General features: G+C 45.1%; 1 protein-coding gene across 1 annotated transcript in view; it reads right to left on the bottom strand.

The window, feature by feature from the left end:
* Positions 1–2,549: 2,549 nt before the first annotated feature.
* AR (androgen receptor) overlaps positions 2,550–17,697 on the bottom strand; it is a 210,183-nt gene continuing 195,035 nt past the window's right edge. Inside the window, exons 5-9 of the mRNA XM_074201797.1 lie at positions 16,404–16,691; positions 14,100–14,244; positions 12,572–12,702; positions 9,974–10,131; positions 2,550–9,233 (exon numbers count right to left, since the gene is read on the bottom strand). Coding sequence (XP_074057898.1) covers positions 9,078–9,233; positions 9,974–10,131; positions 12,572–12,702; positions 14,100–14,244; positions 16,404–16,691 — 878 coding nt within the window. The 3' untranslated portion in view covers positions 2,550–9,077. The remainder of the gene's footprint in view (positions 9,234–9,973; positions 10,132–12,571; positions 12,703–14,099; positions 14,245–16,403; positions 16,692–17,697) is intronic.

The following is a 17,697-nucleotide window of genomic DNA, read 5'->3' as shown; positions in this document are numbered from 1 at the left end:
TGGAAAATCCATGTAAAATTTTTTGTTTAAGAAGTCCGAAAAGTCTGAATTATTATGGTATTAAAAGATAAAATGTGCTGGTGTTATACAATACTATGCATATATTGTATGTATTTCTGAGTTTCTAAGCTTTTTCTGTGTCATCTGCTGGCGGGCAATGTGTGATCTGGTTTATGCAAAACTCCTCCCCACCCCCAAATTCCTATTTAATTTCTTATGCTGACCCACAATATATTGAAACCGTGATGGGAAAAGTCACAACATGGTAGAGATAACAGAGATAACTGTATTGGGTTTGGGGTCTTTGGAAGTATGATTTAATTAGCGTAAGGAACTTTTTTTTAAAGGTTTTTGCAAGGCAAACGGGGTTAAGTGGCTTGCCCAAGGCCACACGGCTAGGTAATTATTAAGTGTCTGAGGCCGGATTTGAACCCAGGTACTCCTGACTCCAGGGCCAGTGCTCTATCCACTACGCCACCTAGCCGCCCCATAAGGAACTTTCAATGAAGAACTCCCCTTTACCCATATATATATATAGAGTTGCCTGGAGAACACTGAGATGTGAAATAACTTGGCACGTTAGAAGTCAAGAGTTAAACCCAGGTCTTCCCATTTCTGAGAGTGGCTCTCTACCACTATCCATATGGCTTATACTACTCTGCCTACTAAAATGGCAGCAAACCCACAAATGACTGTACATGCTGTGTCCTCCTTCCCCAGCTCGGCCTGGTATTCACTTGGACAGGCCTCTTCACTTTCCTGACTCAGGCTCCTCATCTATAAAATAAGGAGGTCTCTTAGGGCTCTCCTAGCTTTGGGTTACTTTCCCTTCCTAGGCCTATTTCCTTTTGCTTGAACTGAAGTGGAACCTGAAGCTCTCTAAAGGTACCTTTCAGCATGAGATCCAGGCTCTTATGCCTATTATTAGTCATCACAGTCTTCTTTTAGATTGCAAGTTTCTGGCAGGTAAGGAGTCCTTGTAGATGATGACTAGATGCTAACCATGCTTGTTCACTGGGCCCTGCAGCAGTCTCATCTCCCTCCTCTCTGTAGCCCTATCTCTAGAGTCTTGATGCTGGTGACAGGGATATTTTCTGCTCCTCATGCCTCATCACCAACTTTGGGAAGAAGGTGATACAGTCAGCTTTAAATGCTGATTGGTAAATTTTCAGTGTGAGCATTTAGACCTCAGGAATCAGCAAACACAATAAATTAGGGCTTGGGGAATTAAGCTTAAACTTAAGAAAATGATTGAGAAAATGGTAATAATGCAAATGAAACTGAAAAGTTCACCCTATGCACATTTTTTGGAAAGCTGAGCATTGAACATTTACCAGCCCACCCTTGAGTTGGCACCATGGTCCTGAGATGCTTAATGTAGAATCCAGATTGTGTTGATCCAGCTTTGTCTTTTGTGCCCTCTGAATGATTAACGCAACTCAACCTGCTCAGCATTTTGTAGTTGATTTTCACTGACCTCATTCTTTCCCCTTCCATTACTTCTTATGGCATCAATATGGCCTGTGGAATAGGATGTGAGAAGCCTTGGAATTGATAAGGGGCAAACTCTTGTTCCTAGGGTGAGGGACCCAGTTCTAGAGCTCATAGAGCTTGGTTAGGACAAGAATACAGGTGACTGAGGACCTTTAAACATAGAATGTCAGAACTGAGACCTTAAGAACAAAGAACACTGGGGCCAGGAGAGACCCTAAAACACAGAAGGTCTAACCCTTTCAACACAAGTAATTGAGTTCAGAAAGGGAAAACTAGTTGCTCCATTTGCTCAGGAAACCCAAGATGGAACCAAGACTGAAATTGCCTTTTCTTGGCTTTTGGGTCTTCCCTCATCTTCCTCACCTTCCTTCAAAGGTACAACCGTCTTCATCTTTCATTTGCTCCTTGCCTTGGGAAGGCAAAGGATATAGTTAGGAATGGGAGAAGGGGATCAGGTGGTCTCTACCACAAATGCTCAGAAGGCCTGCCCTTAATGAGAGCTAGACAATGAAGGTGGAAAGCTGCTTAGGAAATGGAACCAAAGCAAGTAGACCATTGCTTGAGTCTGTGGGTCAAAGGTAAAAAGATATGAACTCCACAAAGTCATCTTTGGTGTGCTCAGATTCTCTTCCTCCTTGCTAAGTACCCCACAGAATTTGATAAAGTTTCCTTTATCTTGACAAAAGAGTTACACAAACTCAATTGTCCCGAGATACCAATGACTGAAAATAAGAGCTAGCAGTTTAAGGTTAGCAAAGCTCTTTTCAACTATTATCTCATTTATTACTCACAATGATCCAGAAAGGTGGTGCTATTATGATTCCCACTTTATAGGTGAGGAAACTGAGGCAGACAGAGGTGCCTCAAAATCACACAGCTAGCTGAGGATGGGTTTCTGCAATTTTGGATCATTTTTATGTGTAAACAAATTAACAGCTATGAAAGAGGCCATGAAACAACTGGCCCTCAGTGTGAGGAATAGCCTGATCTCATTGCCACAACAGTATGCCCTGGTGAAGTTGTTGGCCATCACTACTAAGGTTTTCCATTGTGAGGGATACTGCTGAGGGGACCGAACAGGGACACAAACCTCAGGAGGGTGGCTAAGGCAGGCAGACTCCCCCCAAAAATGAGATTCTGTTGTTTTTTTTTTTTTTAATTTTTTTATTGTATTCAGAGCAACAAAATATTCCAAGATTACAAAAGAGAACTGAACACTAGAGAGCTGGGCACTGACCCTCCAGCCTACAGAGGTTTAGGGGAGGCAAAATCAATGTTTCTATTTTCTTTCCCCACCCCCACTCCCCATTTTAAAAAAAACATTTCTTTTGACAATAGAAATTCTTAATTCAGTAGATTATCCCCCTTCACCCTTCCCCAAATCAAATTCAAACCCAATGTTCTCAGATCATTCCCAAAGCTCAATTCTAGGGTTTGGCAGGACGGTTCCAAATAGTGATACCCAAAGCAGGCCTTTGGGGGTCCAGGTGGGTTATAACCCACCTATAGGACAGGAAGGAGCAATTGGCACTCAGGGCTAGTGTTTATTTGGTTGTTTATTTTTGAGGAACTGGAGGGTGGGGATAGAGTTTAGTTTGGGGGTCCAAGAGGTTTACTGTTACTTATTCCTGTTTCTCTGGAAAGTTTCTTGTCTTCCTTTTTTGGAAGTGGGCTACATGACTACCAAATGCAGAGAGAAGCCAGGGTGGAACTGGCCTCTCCCCTTCACTTGAACCAAATCATGATCATCTGTTTATTCTTTCAATCAAATTGGGTGAAGGGGAAAAAAAATTAATGAAAATTTGTTTTGGAAAATCCACCTAGTTAATGAAGTCACCCACCATTTCCTTCTGGGGGAATCCTGATTGTTATGTTGCTTTCATGACTAGAACAAGGTCTTTGAGACAAAATTCCTAAGGGGAGCTATTCTGTCTTCTTCTAAAAATGGTGGTGGGTTGAGCAACTCTGGGCAACAGGCCCCAGCAAGAAATTAATACAAGTGAAAATTCCTATAGGCAGAGGTTGCCCTTCTACCTACAGAAATGAAGCTTTATTACAGAGACAGGTTAACAGAGAAAACACAATTTCATTTGCCATAATCTTTACAGAAAATCTCCAAAATCAGAATTAAAAGCACAAGACACCCAATATATAGCAAGAATGACTCGACGGCGTTTGAGTTCCCTGTTCGTATCCCTGTGCTCCTGCACTCCACTGGCCTGGTAGCATGGGTAGGTCAAGGGAAAACCCTGACCCCCTTCCTTTTCTTCTTCCCGATTCCCCCCTAAACCCACTCCCCATCTAGACAGAGGCTGAAGCTGGAGTTGGCCTGTGAGTCAGGTAAGACTGGTGTCCCCCTCAGCCCTCTCCTTTCCTCAGCTCCCCAACACATCTTCCTGAGGTTTCAACGAATCTGTACCACACCTGTTCCACAAGCATGGGTTGAAGTGGTGTGGTAACGACTCTCTTCCCTCCCTCTCTCCTCTACTGTCTTCCCTGAATTTTTGTGCCAGTCAATTCAAGCATCCTGTTCACCCCAAATGGGTCTCTGAACCAACAGCATCAGGCATTACCTGGAATCAAACGTGATGGCAAAGCATAAGGCAAAAGGAGCAGAGCACATTATATCTATATATAAAATTTGATTTGGAAACATGGATACAAATACTCATTTACAATATATTTCAACCCTCTGCGGCAAACTACAGAGAATTTGGTGCACCATCTCAGTGGGCAGAAATGGGATATTCTGCCTGCCGTCTGTCCCTCTAGTGCAAATCATGTCCCTTTGAATGCACCCTTTTCTCAGCAGGGCTTCACATCCTTAGCTATGCTAGACATGGATGCCAGCAGATGCAAAAACCAAACCCAGCTCCATTTCAAAACATGCAATGATGGAGCTTTGGGGATTTGCTCAGCAGCTACTAAAAGAAAAACAAAAGCTAATTCTGCTAATTAAAAAAAATCACACATCAAAGGACCAAGAAACCCAGTTTTTTCCCCTCAAAATTATATTCAACTTCTCTAAATGTGTAAATTATGAAAGAAAAAAAATATCTTGTAAATGAGTCACCAGCCAAGTCCCTTTGACTTTGGCTACCTTACCAAAGAGTGGTCGGTCGGTCTCTCTCTCTCTCTCTCTCTCTCTCTCTCTCTCTCTCTCTCTCTCCTCTTAACAATTTTGGTATCTTAGCAAATACATTTGTTGTCTTTGGTTACATAAAATGGTGCATCCATCTCTCTTGCTTTCTCCTGTTTAAAATACCTTCTAAGAGATCAATAGCAACAGTCCAGCTGCCTGTAAAAGGTTGATTTCCTTCCACAAGAAAGCACATGTTCACCACAATTATGCTAGAATGTCCAGCTTTGGACTCTCAGACTGTCCTTGAAAATTCCTGTGCAACCCTCCCCACCTCAGGCAGTGGGACAGGACTGGGTGGGAGCCCATTAGGGCCAAGGATCCTCTCACTTTGAGGGGGCCCATGGCATGGAGGGCATTAGCCTCTCTTTTGGAGTGGGGGGGTAGGGTGCCGGATCATGTGGGTGATAAGGGTTGCAGGGTGCAAGGGAAAGCAGAAAGAGGAAGGGAGATGGAGAGAAGGGGAGAAAGGGCAAGAGAAGGGAGAAAGGGAGAGGAGGAGAGGGAGGATGGGAAAGAAGGAAGGCAGGGGGAGGAAAGACTGAGGGAGAGGAGAGAGGCAACTAGGGATGGAGAGAACAACGAGGGATGTGGATGATGATAATGGAGAACAGGGGGTTGGGCACAGAAGGTAGAAGGAGCCCAGGACTTTGGGTGACATCAGGCTTGAGCAGAATTAGGAGGCTAAGCCAGTGTCTGTTTCTGGGCTGCTCTTGGCGCTAACTCAAAGTATGGTCATTGGAATCATGTCATGTCCATATGGGCTGAGGATGGTTCTTGTCTCAGAAGACCTAGAAGACTCCATCTAGAGGTCTGTGTGCATATCTGTGTGGCTGAATGGGCAGAGGGAGGGCCAGGGCAGCATCAGCACAATGGCATTTCTCAAGCCTGACAGTTACCCCAGCAACTGCCCAATGAGCAAGCTGGAGAATTTTTTTCTATTCTTTTTAGAATCCCAGTGAACATAAAGGATCCTTCAAAAATTCTTTTCTCAGAGTAATGCAGTTAAAAAAATAAAGAAAAAACAATTGAGCTATTCCAAGTGTTGATGCTGGAGGACACAGAAAAGCCTGCAAGCCAAAAGGCTGAGCCCTGTTCCAGATCATAGGCTGGTTGGGCACCACGCTTAGGCACCATGCAGTCAATGAGTGAAACAGGAAAGAGGATCTGTTTTGTTCGACACCAACCAAAATGCACAGCTGCTGGGGTTAGCCACTGTCTGTGTCCTCTTCTCTGTACCCCCTGTCTCATTCTTGGGGGTTTCCACTTAGGACAGTGCCATGGAGGAGGGTGAGGCTGGCCTTATGGCTTCCTGCCCCTTGACACCTGGAGTGGGCCTCAGTCCCTAGTGAGCATGCCAGCTCTCAGTTGTTTGTATCATGTCAAGCACATGCAAAATGAAAGCCATCATTCACAAAGACAATTGCTGCAATTCCAACAATGACCAAAATAACAAAAACACCCCCCCCATCAAAACCAACCCCCTTTAATCAAAGGGGGAAGGAAAAGAGGGTGGGGAGGGGACAAAGCCAAACCAGATTTTCCCTTTGGGATTCTTTAATCCCAAACCAAAGCGCAAGCAAATGGATTTCAGTATGCATGGCTTTATACAAACTGGACTTGATGTCATTTCTCAGGACAGAGTCATCCAGTTGTAGCTGCTTGTTAATTATACTGCTATTTCTTGTATTTTTGGCTTTAAAAATGAGATAGATCTATATCTATATCTATATCTATATATAGGTATATATATATATATATATATATATATATATATATATATGTTCGCATAGACAAGATTCAATCAGGAAATCCACAAAGATGAAAAAGTTGGTAATCAGAAATGAAGAGGAGCATGTCTAGTATTTACAAGGAACTAAATGAAGCCAAAAGATGAAGATCCTTTTGGAAACAGATGTAAAAGAAACTATTAAATGTAACCTAGCTTAACTGAAAAGAATGGTGAATTATTCTTTTTTTTTTGTTTTTTTTTTTTGGTTTGTTTTCTATTAAAAACAGCTAAAAATGATGCTGAGTTTACATAAACCAGATGTTACTGTGAGAAAGAAAACTGGGATCTGCTTATTCTCCCACAGAAAGGGAACCGATCAGCTTATGTTTTCCCAGCTGGACTTGCTAGAGTAGTACAACTAATCTCAGGCTCCATTCCCTCTCCATATTCAAAGTAGCTATTCTGTGAGTTTAAGGGAGCTATGGATAAAACTTCAGAAATCGGGAGAGAATACCCTTGCTGGTTTGAGTTTTGTTGGAGCCATCTTCTCCATAAATGTAATAATAGATCAACCAAGGCTGGTGGTTTGATGGTTCCCACATCTTGAACTTAACAGGTGGGGAAAGAAATAAGGGCTCAGAAGAGGAGGTGGGCAAAACTCCCCTGTAGCAATAAGGCCTTGCGGGCTACAGGGTTGGGGAATACACAGAAGTCAGAATTGGGGGGGGGTGGCAGCTGGGAAGCCTGACTGCACAGGTGGCTGCAAAGACCCCCTTTTCCAAAGAGGCACTGGTTTCACAGGAAGTCTTAAGGGCTCCAGCTAACCCTGTTGAGCAGAAGGAAATAATCTGTCCTTAGAGGGAGAGCTCCCTCTACTTCCTCCAATTCTCCTGCTGAGTGGCTAATACTAGGGCCAGGCAGAAGAAGCAGAGGAGAGTCGGCAGGCAGTGCGTCTCATGCCAGGGAAAGGTCACTCCTGGCTTTTGCCTTCACCTGCTCAGTTCATCCTGAAGACTAGTCTCCTCCTGGCATGTCCTCTTTTACAGCAGACTCTGAGTGATGATTAAGATTGAAGAGAGCATCTGTGTGTTGTTCACTGTCATCTGCCAGTTTCTCCCAGTGGTCTTGGTCCTGGCATAACCACTTTTTATTCTCAAACTGTATCCTGGTGACACAGTGACTTTATTTCAAAGTGCCAGCTCTCACCAATCTCCCTGCGTTTGGTCAGTAGGAGCCTGGTCAGATGCTCCTGCTGCCTGCTGATGGCCAGTCTTGGTGGCTTGGCTAGAGACCCTCACTAACTCTTTCCAGTTAATCTCAAAATGCTCTAGATCCGAGACTGCTGGTGCTGATCAGCCATCATCCAGAGCCCCTAGGCCTAAGGACAGGCAGAGAAAATGCTCACTCAGAGTGTTGGCCTTCTTGGTTATGACTCTCAGCAGAGAGTCTGGGTAAAGATGCAGGGGCAGGAAGTAAGTCACATTCCATAAGCAAAATGGAATCTAGGGACTAGATCCAGAAGAGAAATAAAGGGAGGGGGTGTAGGGCCTTGGTGAGGTGGAGAACCTCACTGGGTCTTTGGAGGAGGTGGGAGAACAAACCTTGAGCAGGGGGTTCTGGTGGTGCCTGTGCAAACTCCGGGCTTAGGAGGTTACCGGCTCCATTTCTTGTCCCTCAGGACAGCCCACAGTTTCTTCTTGGCCTACCCACCCAAGGTAAGGCAGAGCTGGAGAACAGAGAGGTTCCCACTAGGCTAACCTGCCTTTGCCTTCTTCCATGCCTGCTCAGGCAAGAGTCAGCATGAGGGAATGTCCAAAGCTCTCAGTTTCTGCTGAAAGCCAATGTGGAATGGTCTCCTCTCCAGAGGGCTGGGGCAGTGAGAAAAGGGGATCCAAGGACAGGCTGCGGGCAGGATTCAAGCAGGATACCGCACAGCACATGCACAGAGTAGACAAGATATCCGAGCAAAGTTTCAGACACACAGTAGAATCAGTTCCATTACGTGCACTGCAGTGGGACTTTCTGATCATCCAAAGACCAAAACTGGATGGATAGATAGGCACACATGCATGTGTGTACATGTATATGTGCATGTGTGTGTGTGTGTGTGTGTGAAAGGGGTGGGGCTCCTCTTCTTTCCCCGCCCCAGGTCCCTCACTTGGGGGAATCACTTGAAGGCTACTGATGGCAGAGTGGGTGCTCCAGGTGAGAAATACTAGCAAATACACCCCCCCCACACACACACACACACATCCCCAGGGAAATATTTGGAGTTGTTGGTTTGTTTGTCTTTTAAGGAAGGGGAACTGAAATGAGGGATTTTTTCCTCTCCTGTCCCCATAAATATCCAATATGTGTCATGGTGTTAGGTGAAAAAAACAGCCATGATTGGTCTGGGCCTGGCCACAGGACAAGCAGTACATATTGAAAGAGATATGGCACCATTCAGACTAAGCAGAGCCAGAAGGTGCCAAGGTAGGTGAGAAGTTAGAGGAAGTGAGGTAAAAAGGAGGTTGGGGAACAGGATGACAGTGAGGAAGACAGGGTAGGAGGAAAGAGAAGCTTAGAAGGTAGTGAGGAGTTAGGACCCTCTCCAGAACACACTGTACATCAATAGAGGGAATTCCCCAAGGCACTGCAGAACAGGAGTGCAGAATTACAACAGGCAGAAGACGGCAGAAAAGGGGGAAGGACGGAAGGGCTTGCAGAGCATCACTGTGTATGGAAATAGATGGGCTTGACTTTTCCAGAAAGGATCTTGGGCACTTGTACGGAGATGATCTCGGCCATCATCTCAGGAAAGTCCACGCTCACCATGTGTGACTTGATTAGCAGGTCAAAGGTGAACTGGTGCAGCTCTCTGGCTATCTGTAACAGGAAGAAGGGAAGGAGAGGGAGGTTGGCATGTGAGGCCCTACCTGTAGGAGAGTACTGGGCTCCTGTCCCTCTGGGGTCTTATTACTGAGATACCTGAAGCATCTCAGTCTTTTTTCTCAGGGTCTGTGGCCTGATAGGTGTCAAAGGTTCTCCTTTGTACTTTCAACGACTCTCAAGGAATCCCTTCTGCCTTTGGAAAAGTCTTGAGTTCTAGCACTGGTGACCCCTTCCCCTGACTTCGACCAGGTGGCATCCTGGATCATACCTTAGCAATATTTAGGAGTCTTGAGTAAGAGAGTAATCCAAATCTGAACAGTCTGAACAATTCAGCTACTTGCAAATCTTTGCCTAAATCCCAAACTCTGTTCCTATGCCCAGCTAATCTGCCCTGGTTGGCTTGTATTTTTATTTTGGCCATGTGGCCAAAACATCCTTTTCCCTCTCTCTTACCTCCTTTTCTGCATCCCTTCTGTCAGTTTCTTTCTCTCTATCCTTCCAACTCTCTTCATTTGGGTTGATTTGCCTTTCTCTCACTCTCTATTCCTTCATCTGACTTTGCATCTTTGCCTCTATCACCCCCCCACCTCTTCTTGTCTCTCTATTTTTTCTGTCTCCCTCTGCCTCTCCCATCCCCCCCTATTATCCTCCTCTTTCTCCCTGTCTCTTACCTTTCCCTCCTCTTCTCCTCCTCCTCTTCCTCCCCTCCCCCCCAGCTAGGCCAGCTCACTTACAGGCTGCACCGAATCCAGGAGCTTTGTAAGTTGGTAAAAGCGCCGTGAACAGGAGGTCGGATTTTTTCTCTTGCAGGCGATTATCCGATCCAGCTCTTTGATGTAGTTCATTCGAAGTTCATCAAAAAATTTCTGATTCTTCAGTCCATCCACTGGAACTGATGGGGGAGAATTCAAAGTGGGGGCCATTAGAGGAGAGTGGCCACAGCGATGGAATTAAGGTAACTAGGGACAGGGGCCCTGGTGCCGGGAAACAAAAGACACTGTTTCTCATTATTTTAAAGCTTAATGGGAACTTCTTAATGTTTCTGGGGATGAGGGTAAGGTGGGCAAGGATGGTTGGCCCCAGTGTTTCCCCTGCCATTTTTTTTAGGTTTTTGCAAGACAAACGGGGTTAAGTGACTTGCCCAAGGCCACACCAGCTAGGTAATTATTAAGTGTCTGAGACTGGATTTGAACTCAGGTACTCCTGACTCCAGGGCCGATGCTTTATCCACTGCACCACCTAGCCACCCTCCCCTGCCATTTTCTAAAATTCATCAGATTCCAGATTTGGGGCTGGAAGGGACCTCAGAGACCAGCTACTCCAATCTCTACATTCCACAGATAACTTTTACTTTTCCTCCATTTCTGATCTCTGGGTATTTTCTCCTGATTATTCCCTAGGCCTGGAATGGGTTTCCTCCTTCACTTGGACTACTTACCTCTCTGGCTTCTTCTGAGTTCCAACTAAAATCCAATTTCCTATATAAAGCCTTCCCCAACTCCTCTTATTCTAGGCACCTTCTCCCTGAAAATTACTTTCTGAATATAGTTTGTTCTGTAGTATTTGCTTGCATGTTATTTCCCTTACGAAATTGTAACAGACACTGCCTTTTGTCTCTTCTTATATCTCCAGTGTTTAGTCCATAGTAGAGAATAGATCCTTTTAGAATTTCACCCATTCATTGGTGAGTTCCTTAAGGACAGGACCTGTGTTTGCCTTTTCTTGAATTCCCAACACTTAGCATGGTGCCTGGCCCATAGTAGGCCCTTCATAAATGTTTACTGATTGATCAAAATGTGTGTTTTTTTTAAGTGAATACATGGCTGTAAGGTTTAGTGATCCAGGTTTCCATTTCAGTTTGGCAACACTATGCCCCCATATCTTAATGAGATATTATCAGAGGTAATTAGACGAGATGATATCTAGTCAAGCCTCCACAGTATCATGCTTCTGAAGTTCATTTGTATGATCCAGGTGTGAGACTTGGACTTCATCCCAACTTCCTGGACTGGACCAATTCCCAAATCTTTTTTACATCTTGACCTTCCTTCATTATGTCAGCCATCCCTTCTAGCTTTGGTTTATCTTCAAATGCAATGAGTATGACACCCGCTATGCCTCTATCTAAGCCACTGATGAAAATGCTTCACGATGGATCAGTCAGAGATCCCTGGGGCACCCTACTAGACATAGGCCAAGTTGAAATGATCATTTTTTGAGTTTGACTAGTTTTGAACCTATTTAACTGCACTATTTTCTAATCCACATCTCCCTATCTTTTTTTCTCACAAAAGAAACATGAAAGACTTGGTCAAATACTTTCCCCAAACTTAGGTAAAGAGCTGAGCCTCTAGGTCAAATAAGGAAATGAGGTAGGTGTGGCATGATTCACTCTTGATCGTGGCTCCCCTTTCTAGATGGCCACTAGTCACTGATTTAATAATATGCTCTAGAATTTTATCAAGGAATCAAAATGGAGCTCATTGGCTGGCAGGTTTTGACTGCCTCTTCCCTTTTGTGAGCCTCTCTTTTCACAGTGGGAAGAAAGATGGACCCAGAGCCAGAAGACCTGGCTTCCAATCCCACCTCTGCTGTTCACTAGCTATGTGAATTTAAGCAAGTCACACTTCTTTTCTCTGAGTCTTAGCTTCTCCATCTGTCAAATGAGGATGATCACGTTTACTCTGCACACTTGGGGAACAAATGGGAGTATTGGCAAAGAACTCTGTAAAAGTGAAAGTACTCTATTAATGTCAGTGATTAGTGCCTCTCCCATCAACATCATTGATATCGGCATCAGTGTTATAAGACAAGAACAAAAGTAAACGGACTCCTCGGCAGGGTCTCAAGATAACCTCTAGCCCAACCCTTTCATTTTGCAGAAAAGGAAGGAAGGGAAAGGACTTGTCTAGGGTCACACGTAGGATCCTAGGTCTAGAACTGGAAGAGACATCAGGAGTCATCTAGACCAAGCTCTTCATTTTACAGAGAAGGAAACTGAGGTACATGGTGGTTGAGTGGCTTGTTCATTATCATAAAGGTAATATCAGAATTGGGCTTTGACTCCCATGACTCTGAGTTCAGATCTCTTACCACAGCACTCCCTTTAGGGGTACCTAACTCTTTCAACTAGCTCTGACTATGTCCAGCGACATGGACCAAATGGTGATGACCAGGGTGCTTCAGGATTATCTGCTCTTTTGCTTACTGTTTATGGAAATGGAAAAAGAAACTCCCTCTGAGTTTATGTCCACGTTAAACAGGGTCAGGTCTTGGATGCTCTAGGGACACATGCCTTGTGGGTGGGTGTGGGGAAAGAGAGAGACACTCACTGATACTGAAGAGCAGCAGGGCCTTCATGCACAGAAACTCCTGTGGCGTGATCTGCAGCCAACCAAATTCCTGGGAGAGATGTCTCATCCGGACACACTGGCTGTACATCCTTGACTTGTGCATCCGGTATCTGGTTGAAGCAGAGAGGACGGGGGAGGGTAAGACATACTGCAGAGGCTCACTGCTCCAGTTGCCAGCCCCCCCCCCCCAATTCCCTCCCACCCCACCAAATGGGATTCCATCAGAGCAGGCAGAAGACAAGATCTTACAATTCCTAATTGATATTCTTCTCTGCTGGCAGGGAAAGATGGAATTTCAAGGACCCCTTCCTGCTTCCTGGGAGGACAACAGGAAGTGGAAATAAATGAAACCAAAGGGAAGGCCACATAACTCCGAGGTCCAGGCTAGGCCCAAGCTCCTGTGACTGCAATTGCAAGAGCCTTTGGACATCTCATCTCCATCTACTCTGACTGACCAATACAAAATGGGAAGATTCAAGGCAGCAAACTTTAGCAGTGAACTCATACTTTCAAGACAGTAGCCCTCCAATGACCCTCAAGAGGTCATTTTATACATCTTCTTACCTTGGTGCCACAACATTCCCTCACTATACCAAAAAGATGATTGGTTCTTGAAAAATTTCACAAGGACAGTCTACTGTGCCCCTTACAAATCCATTTTTAGTATCTCACAAATTTCTAGAACCTCCAGTCTGTGCAGCTTTTGGGTAGCATGAGAAAAGATCCTATCCAGAAACCCCAGGAAGGGCCTGCAGGTCTAAAGGAAATAGTGGATAATGACAATGAAAAAAAAAATCTCACAGGCAGACACCTGAGTGAACCATGACTGGAGTTTCTGCAAGATGCCGTTCATTCAGGATAGACTTAAAGAACAATCCTTGGGAGAGTATTCAATTACATTTGGGAGAGAGAAGCTCAGACCCCAAATGGAAATACCAGTGGTATTATAAGTAATACTTTAAATGCCAAAGAGAAACAAGAGAGGGAAGGCCCAGGAAGCTTTGGATAAAGGTTGTTGGGAGTTAGGTGTGAATTTGACCACAAATGATGGTGGTCTGGCTCTGCAGGGCCATGTTGGCTCATGTCACATCATACCTTGCAGAGGGATTGCTCTTAAACCTCAATGTGGAGGAGAAAAGGTAGGATCCAATTCTGGCTCTCTGGGCTAGAGGCTGTCTCCAAGCGGATTCATCCACCCATCCACTGTCTTGACCCCTCATACATTCTGTACTTCCCATGGAATGGGGGTAGGGTGTGAGATAATAGAAGCAGCCACTCTGCTTAGCCCAAGGTGACTCTTTCACTCAGCACTTAGAATTTGGAGCTGCAAGGGTTCGACATCTTCTAACCCTACCCTCTCATTTCCCTATATGAGAGGAATCTGAGGCCCAGAGAAGAGAAGTGAGGGAGGTAGACTCCAAATCCATATATGAGATCAGAGGTAGCCCATGGCAGAAGGAGGAATAGGAAGCGCAGGAAGAGAGCCCTTGCCTCCAGCGACACTTACTCATTGAATACCAGGTCAGGAGCAAAGTAGAGCATCCTGGAATTGACATTGGTGAAAGATCTCCAGCCCATGGCAAACACCATAAGTCCCATCCAGGAGTACTGAATAACAGCCATCTGGTCATCCACATGCAGGTTCCGGAAACCTAGGAGGAGGTCATGAACAAGGGTCAGAGTCCACTGAGCTGAGGGTTGGGAAGGAACATAGGCCAGGAAGATCCTCGCTCCAGAGCTCAGAAGGGACCTCACAGATCACTGATCCCAAATCCCTCCTTTTACAGAAGAGGAAACTGAGAGCCAGAGAGAGGAAGGCACCTGTTCCCTGTCAAAGAGCTAGCTAGAAGTAAACTACAGTGTTGAGACTTGAACCTTGAGGCATTTGGAGCATTGAACTTGGGGTTAGGTCAAGAAAAGTTAAGGTTCAAATCCCACCTGGGACACTAGATATAGGATTCTGTGCAAGTGTCCCATCTCCTCCCTTAGTCTCAGTTTCTTCATCTTGAAAATAAAGGATTGGACTTGATTAGATGTCCTCTGAAGTTCCTCCCGGCTCTGGCATTTGCTAAGGTCCTTCTGAGCTCCATGATTAAAGGTTCCTTAGCTAGACACCTTGTCATGCCATGTCTTTTCAACTGGAGGTTAGAATGTGTATAGAACTGATCACTGTACGGGTTCTCTCTTCTCTCCAATAATATCATTAGCTCCTAGTGGGCAGGGGCTATCTTATACTCCTTCTGTAAGCATAGTATTGGGCCACTTCAGGAATTGAATGTGTGGCTTTTGGATGGAGGAGAGGCTATTGAAGGGGGTCAAGAGGCATCTATCAGAATTAGTTTTGCCTTCTGACGTGGACAGAGGAACAAAGACTCGATTATTAGAACTTGTTCTGGTGGTTGGAGAAGCTCCCAAAAGAAGGAAGGAAATAGCTGGGTATTTTCAGGCCACAGATGTCATTTCAGCCAAAAGAAAGGATGCTATAAATTCCTTATGGTGTGGCTATTGGGAAAGTAACAGCATCTGTTCTGGATGCTTCTCCCTAGGGATGAGGGAGATGGGAAAACTGAGGGAAAAAGAGCTAAGTGGGAGAGAAATCATCTCTCTGGTTTCTCATCAGGCTCAACACCTTTGCCTACAGATTAGGAGTAGAGTGTGAGAGTGGCTTGTGTTCAAAGAATGTCCCTGGGGACGGAGGCCTGGTTTGGAATCAGGCAACCTGGGGCTCATTTTTAGCTTTGTGAGGGGGGCCCAACTTAGCTCCTCGATAGATCTAGAAAAGACCTTAGTAGCTGCTGAGTCCAACTCCCTCATATTACAGATCAGGAAATTAAGGCCCAAGAGGTGAAATGATTTGTATAAAGTCTGACAAAGTTCTAGATCTAAAGATAGAGGGGGGTCACTGAGGCTACTGAGCTCAACCTTGTTATTTTACAAAAGAGGAAACTGAGGCTCAGGAAGTCACTTCACCAAGTAATTGGCCCAAACTCTAACTGCTATACAGTTAGAGACTGGATTGACATCAAGGGCCTTGGACTTTCAATTTATGGCCCTTGCTACAAACAGCCAAAAGATTCTCATTCTTGATCCATGGAATGGATGAGCTGTCAATCATTGGCTTCCTGGGCATTATCTTTGACTCACAGAGGCTGGAGAATGAAAAAGCTAGATCCTGGAGGAGCAGGATCATGTGAGCATATGAGCATGTGAGCATTCCTGTGTGGTTTGCACATGTGCACGTGAAACTCAAGGTATGTCTGAGTGTGTGGAGGTGCCTGGGGGTTATGATCTGAATGCTACCTCTGGTTATATGTTGGAGCCAAATAAACTTGACTCAATTGAGTGAAAGGACCTCTAATTATGAGGTCATTTATGAGAACAGTGTATCATTTAGGGCTAATTACCACACTCCTAGGTGATTCTAATTTGGCCTGGCAGAGTGCTGGATCTGGCTTCAGGACAAACTAGGGCCAAAAACCTACTGCTTCCATGGACTCACTGTGTGGCTTTGGACAAAAAGCTGAGCCTCTCTGCGACTCTGAGAGTGAGTTAGAAATCAAGAGTCAGGACATGCTCCCCCCTTGCCATGACAGCTCTTCCTGGATCCTTGGGGTATTTACAGCAAAGAACAATGAGGGATAGGTTGATTGTCCTATGATTCTTAATATTATGTTCTAAAACCCCTCCAGCCCTGCCATTCTGTGTTCTAAGAACCCTTCCAGCTTTAAAGGCCTCCTCTACAGTACTGTTTGGTGGAGGGGGGAGGAGTCCTAGGAGCCTGCCTGTTCCATCATTCCCCCATCCCCCTTACCAGGCAGGGCCTTGGCCCACTTGACCACATGCACCAGCTGTCTCTCGCCTAGCTCATTCAGGCTGGAGAGCAGAGCAGCGAAGGAGTCAGGCTGGTTATTGTCGTGGCCAGCACACACCACTCCTGGCTCAATGGCCTCCAGAACATTCAGGAAAATGGGCTGGCACTCATAGCCTTCAATGTGGGAAACTGTGAGCTTCTGCCCCTGATCCTCACTGGGGCTAGTGGAGCTGGAGGGCTCGCCTTCCTCCTGCAGCTTCAGGTTCCCAAGTTTCTTCAGCTTCCGAGCTGTGGGGAAAGAAAAGGCAAGCATAGCATTATCACTCAGAGACCCAAAGAGCTGGCAGTGGAAGTTGCTGTAAAGAAAGCCTCTAGGGCAGCTAGGTGGCACAGTGGATAGAGTACTGGCCCTGGAGTTAGGAGGACCTGAGTCCAAATGTGACCTCAGACACTTAATAATTACCTAGCTGAGTGGCCTTGGGCAAGGCACTTCACCCCATTTGCCTTGCAAAAACCTAAAAAAAATAAAAAAAAAGAAAGGTACAGGTGGGACTCACTGCTCCAAGTCGAACTTCAACCTATACCCTTAGAGTCAGAAAACATGGGTGTGGGCTTCAGTTTCTTCTTCTGTAAAAAGAAGGAAGATGATTATACTTGCTGAGTGATTTCTGTACAAAGCAAAGGGCAACAATCGTGTGGACGCTCACTACTGTTCCCATCAGCATCCAACAGTTGTAGCTACCCCTCAATGAGAGAATGCTAGCCAGAGACCCAAGCCAAGGAGGGCTAAGACAGAAAGTGGAAGAGTGTAGAAGGGAGAAAGAGAGAAATGATGGGAGCCAAAGCCTTGGCTTCTGAAGGCAAGTGAGAGTTATTTCTTTGGATTAGTCCTGCCACATCTACCTCTAATTGTGTGGAAGAGCCTGGGGAAATGCACTTTCCCACTTTGAGGCTTTATTTTCTATTTGTATGGTCATCAGAAAAATTACTAACCTTTCTATAGCTCATAAAAATTTGCTGCTAGGCTCGCAGCTCTGACATTCTATGATTCAAGAATAATATCTGGTTCTTACCCATAAGCATGATCTAAACTAAGGCAAAATTCAACAAATGGAGAGATCAGTATTATTCCAACCCACTGCTGGCTGTTCTTCATGACCTCTATTAATTACCAATGGTGATCCTGGTTAGTTTTAGAAGTTGGGATGGCTGGGTGGACTTTAAAGTTGGAACAGCTCTAAATAATTGTTGACTACAAAAATACATTTGTATTTCTGTATACATACATAAAAAT

This window comes from Macrotis lagotis, chromosome X (assembly GCF_037893015.1).
Source record: "Macrotis lagotis isolate mMagLag1 chromosome X, bilby.v1.9.chrom.fasta, whole genome shotgun sequence".
Taxonomy (NCBI): domain Eukaryota; kingdom Metazoa; phylum Chordata; class Mammalia; order Peramelemorphia; family Peramelidae; genus Macrotis; species Macrotis lagotis.
Note: the sequence above shows the minus strand (reverse complement) of the source record. Positions and strands in the feature narration are given on the sequence as shown.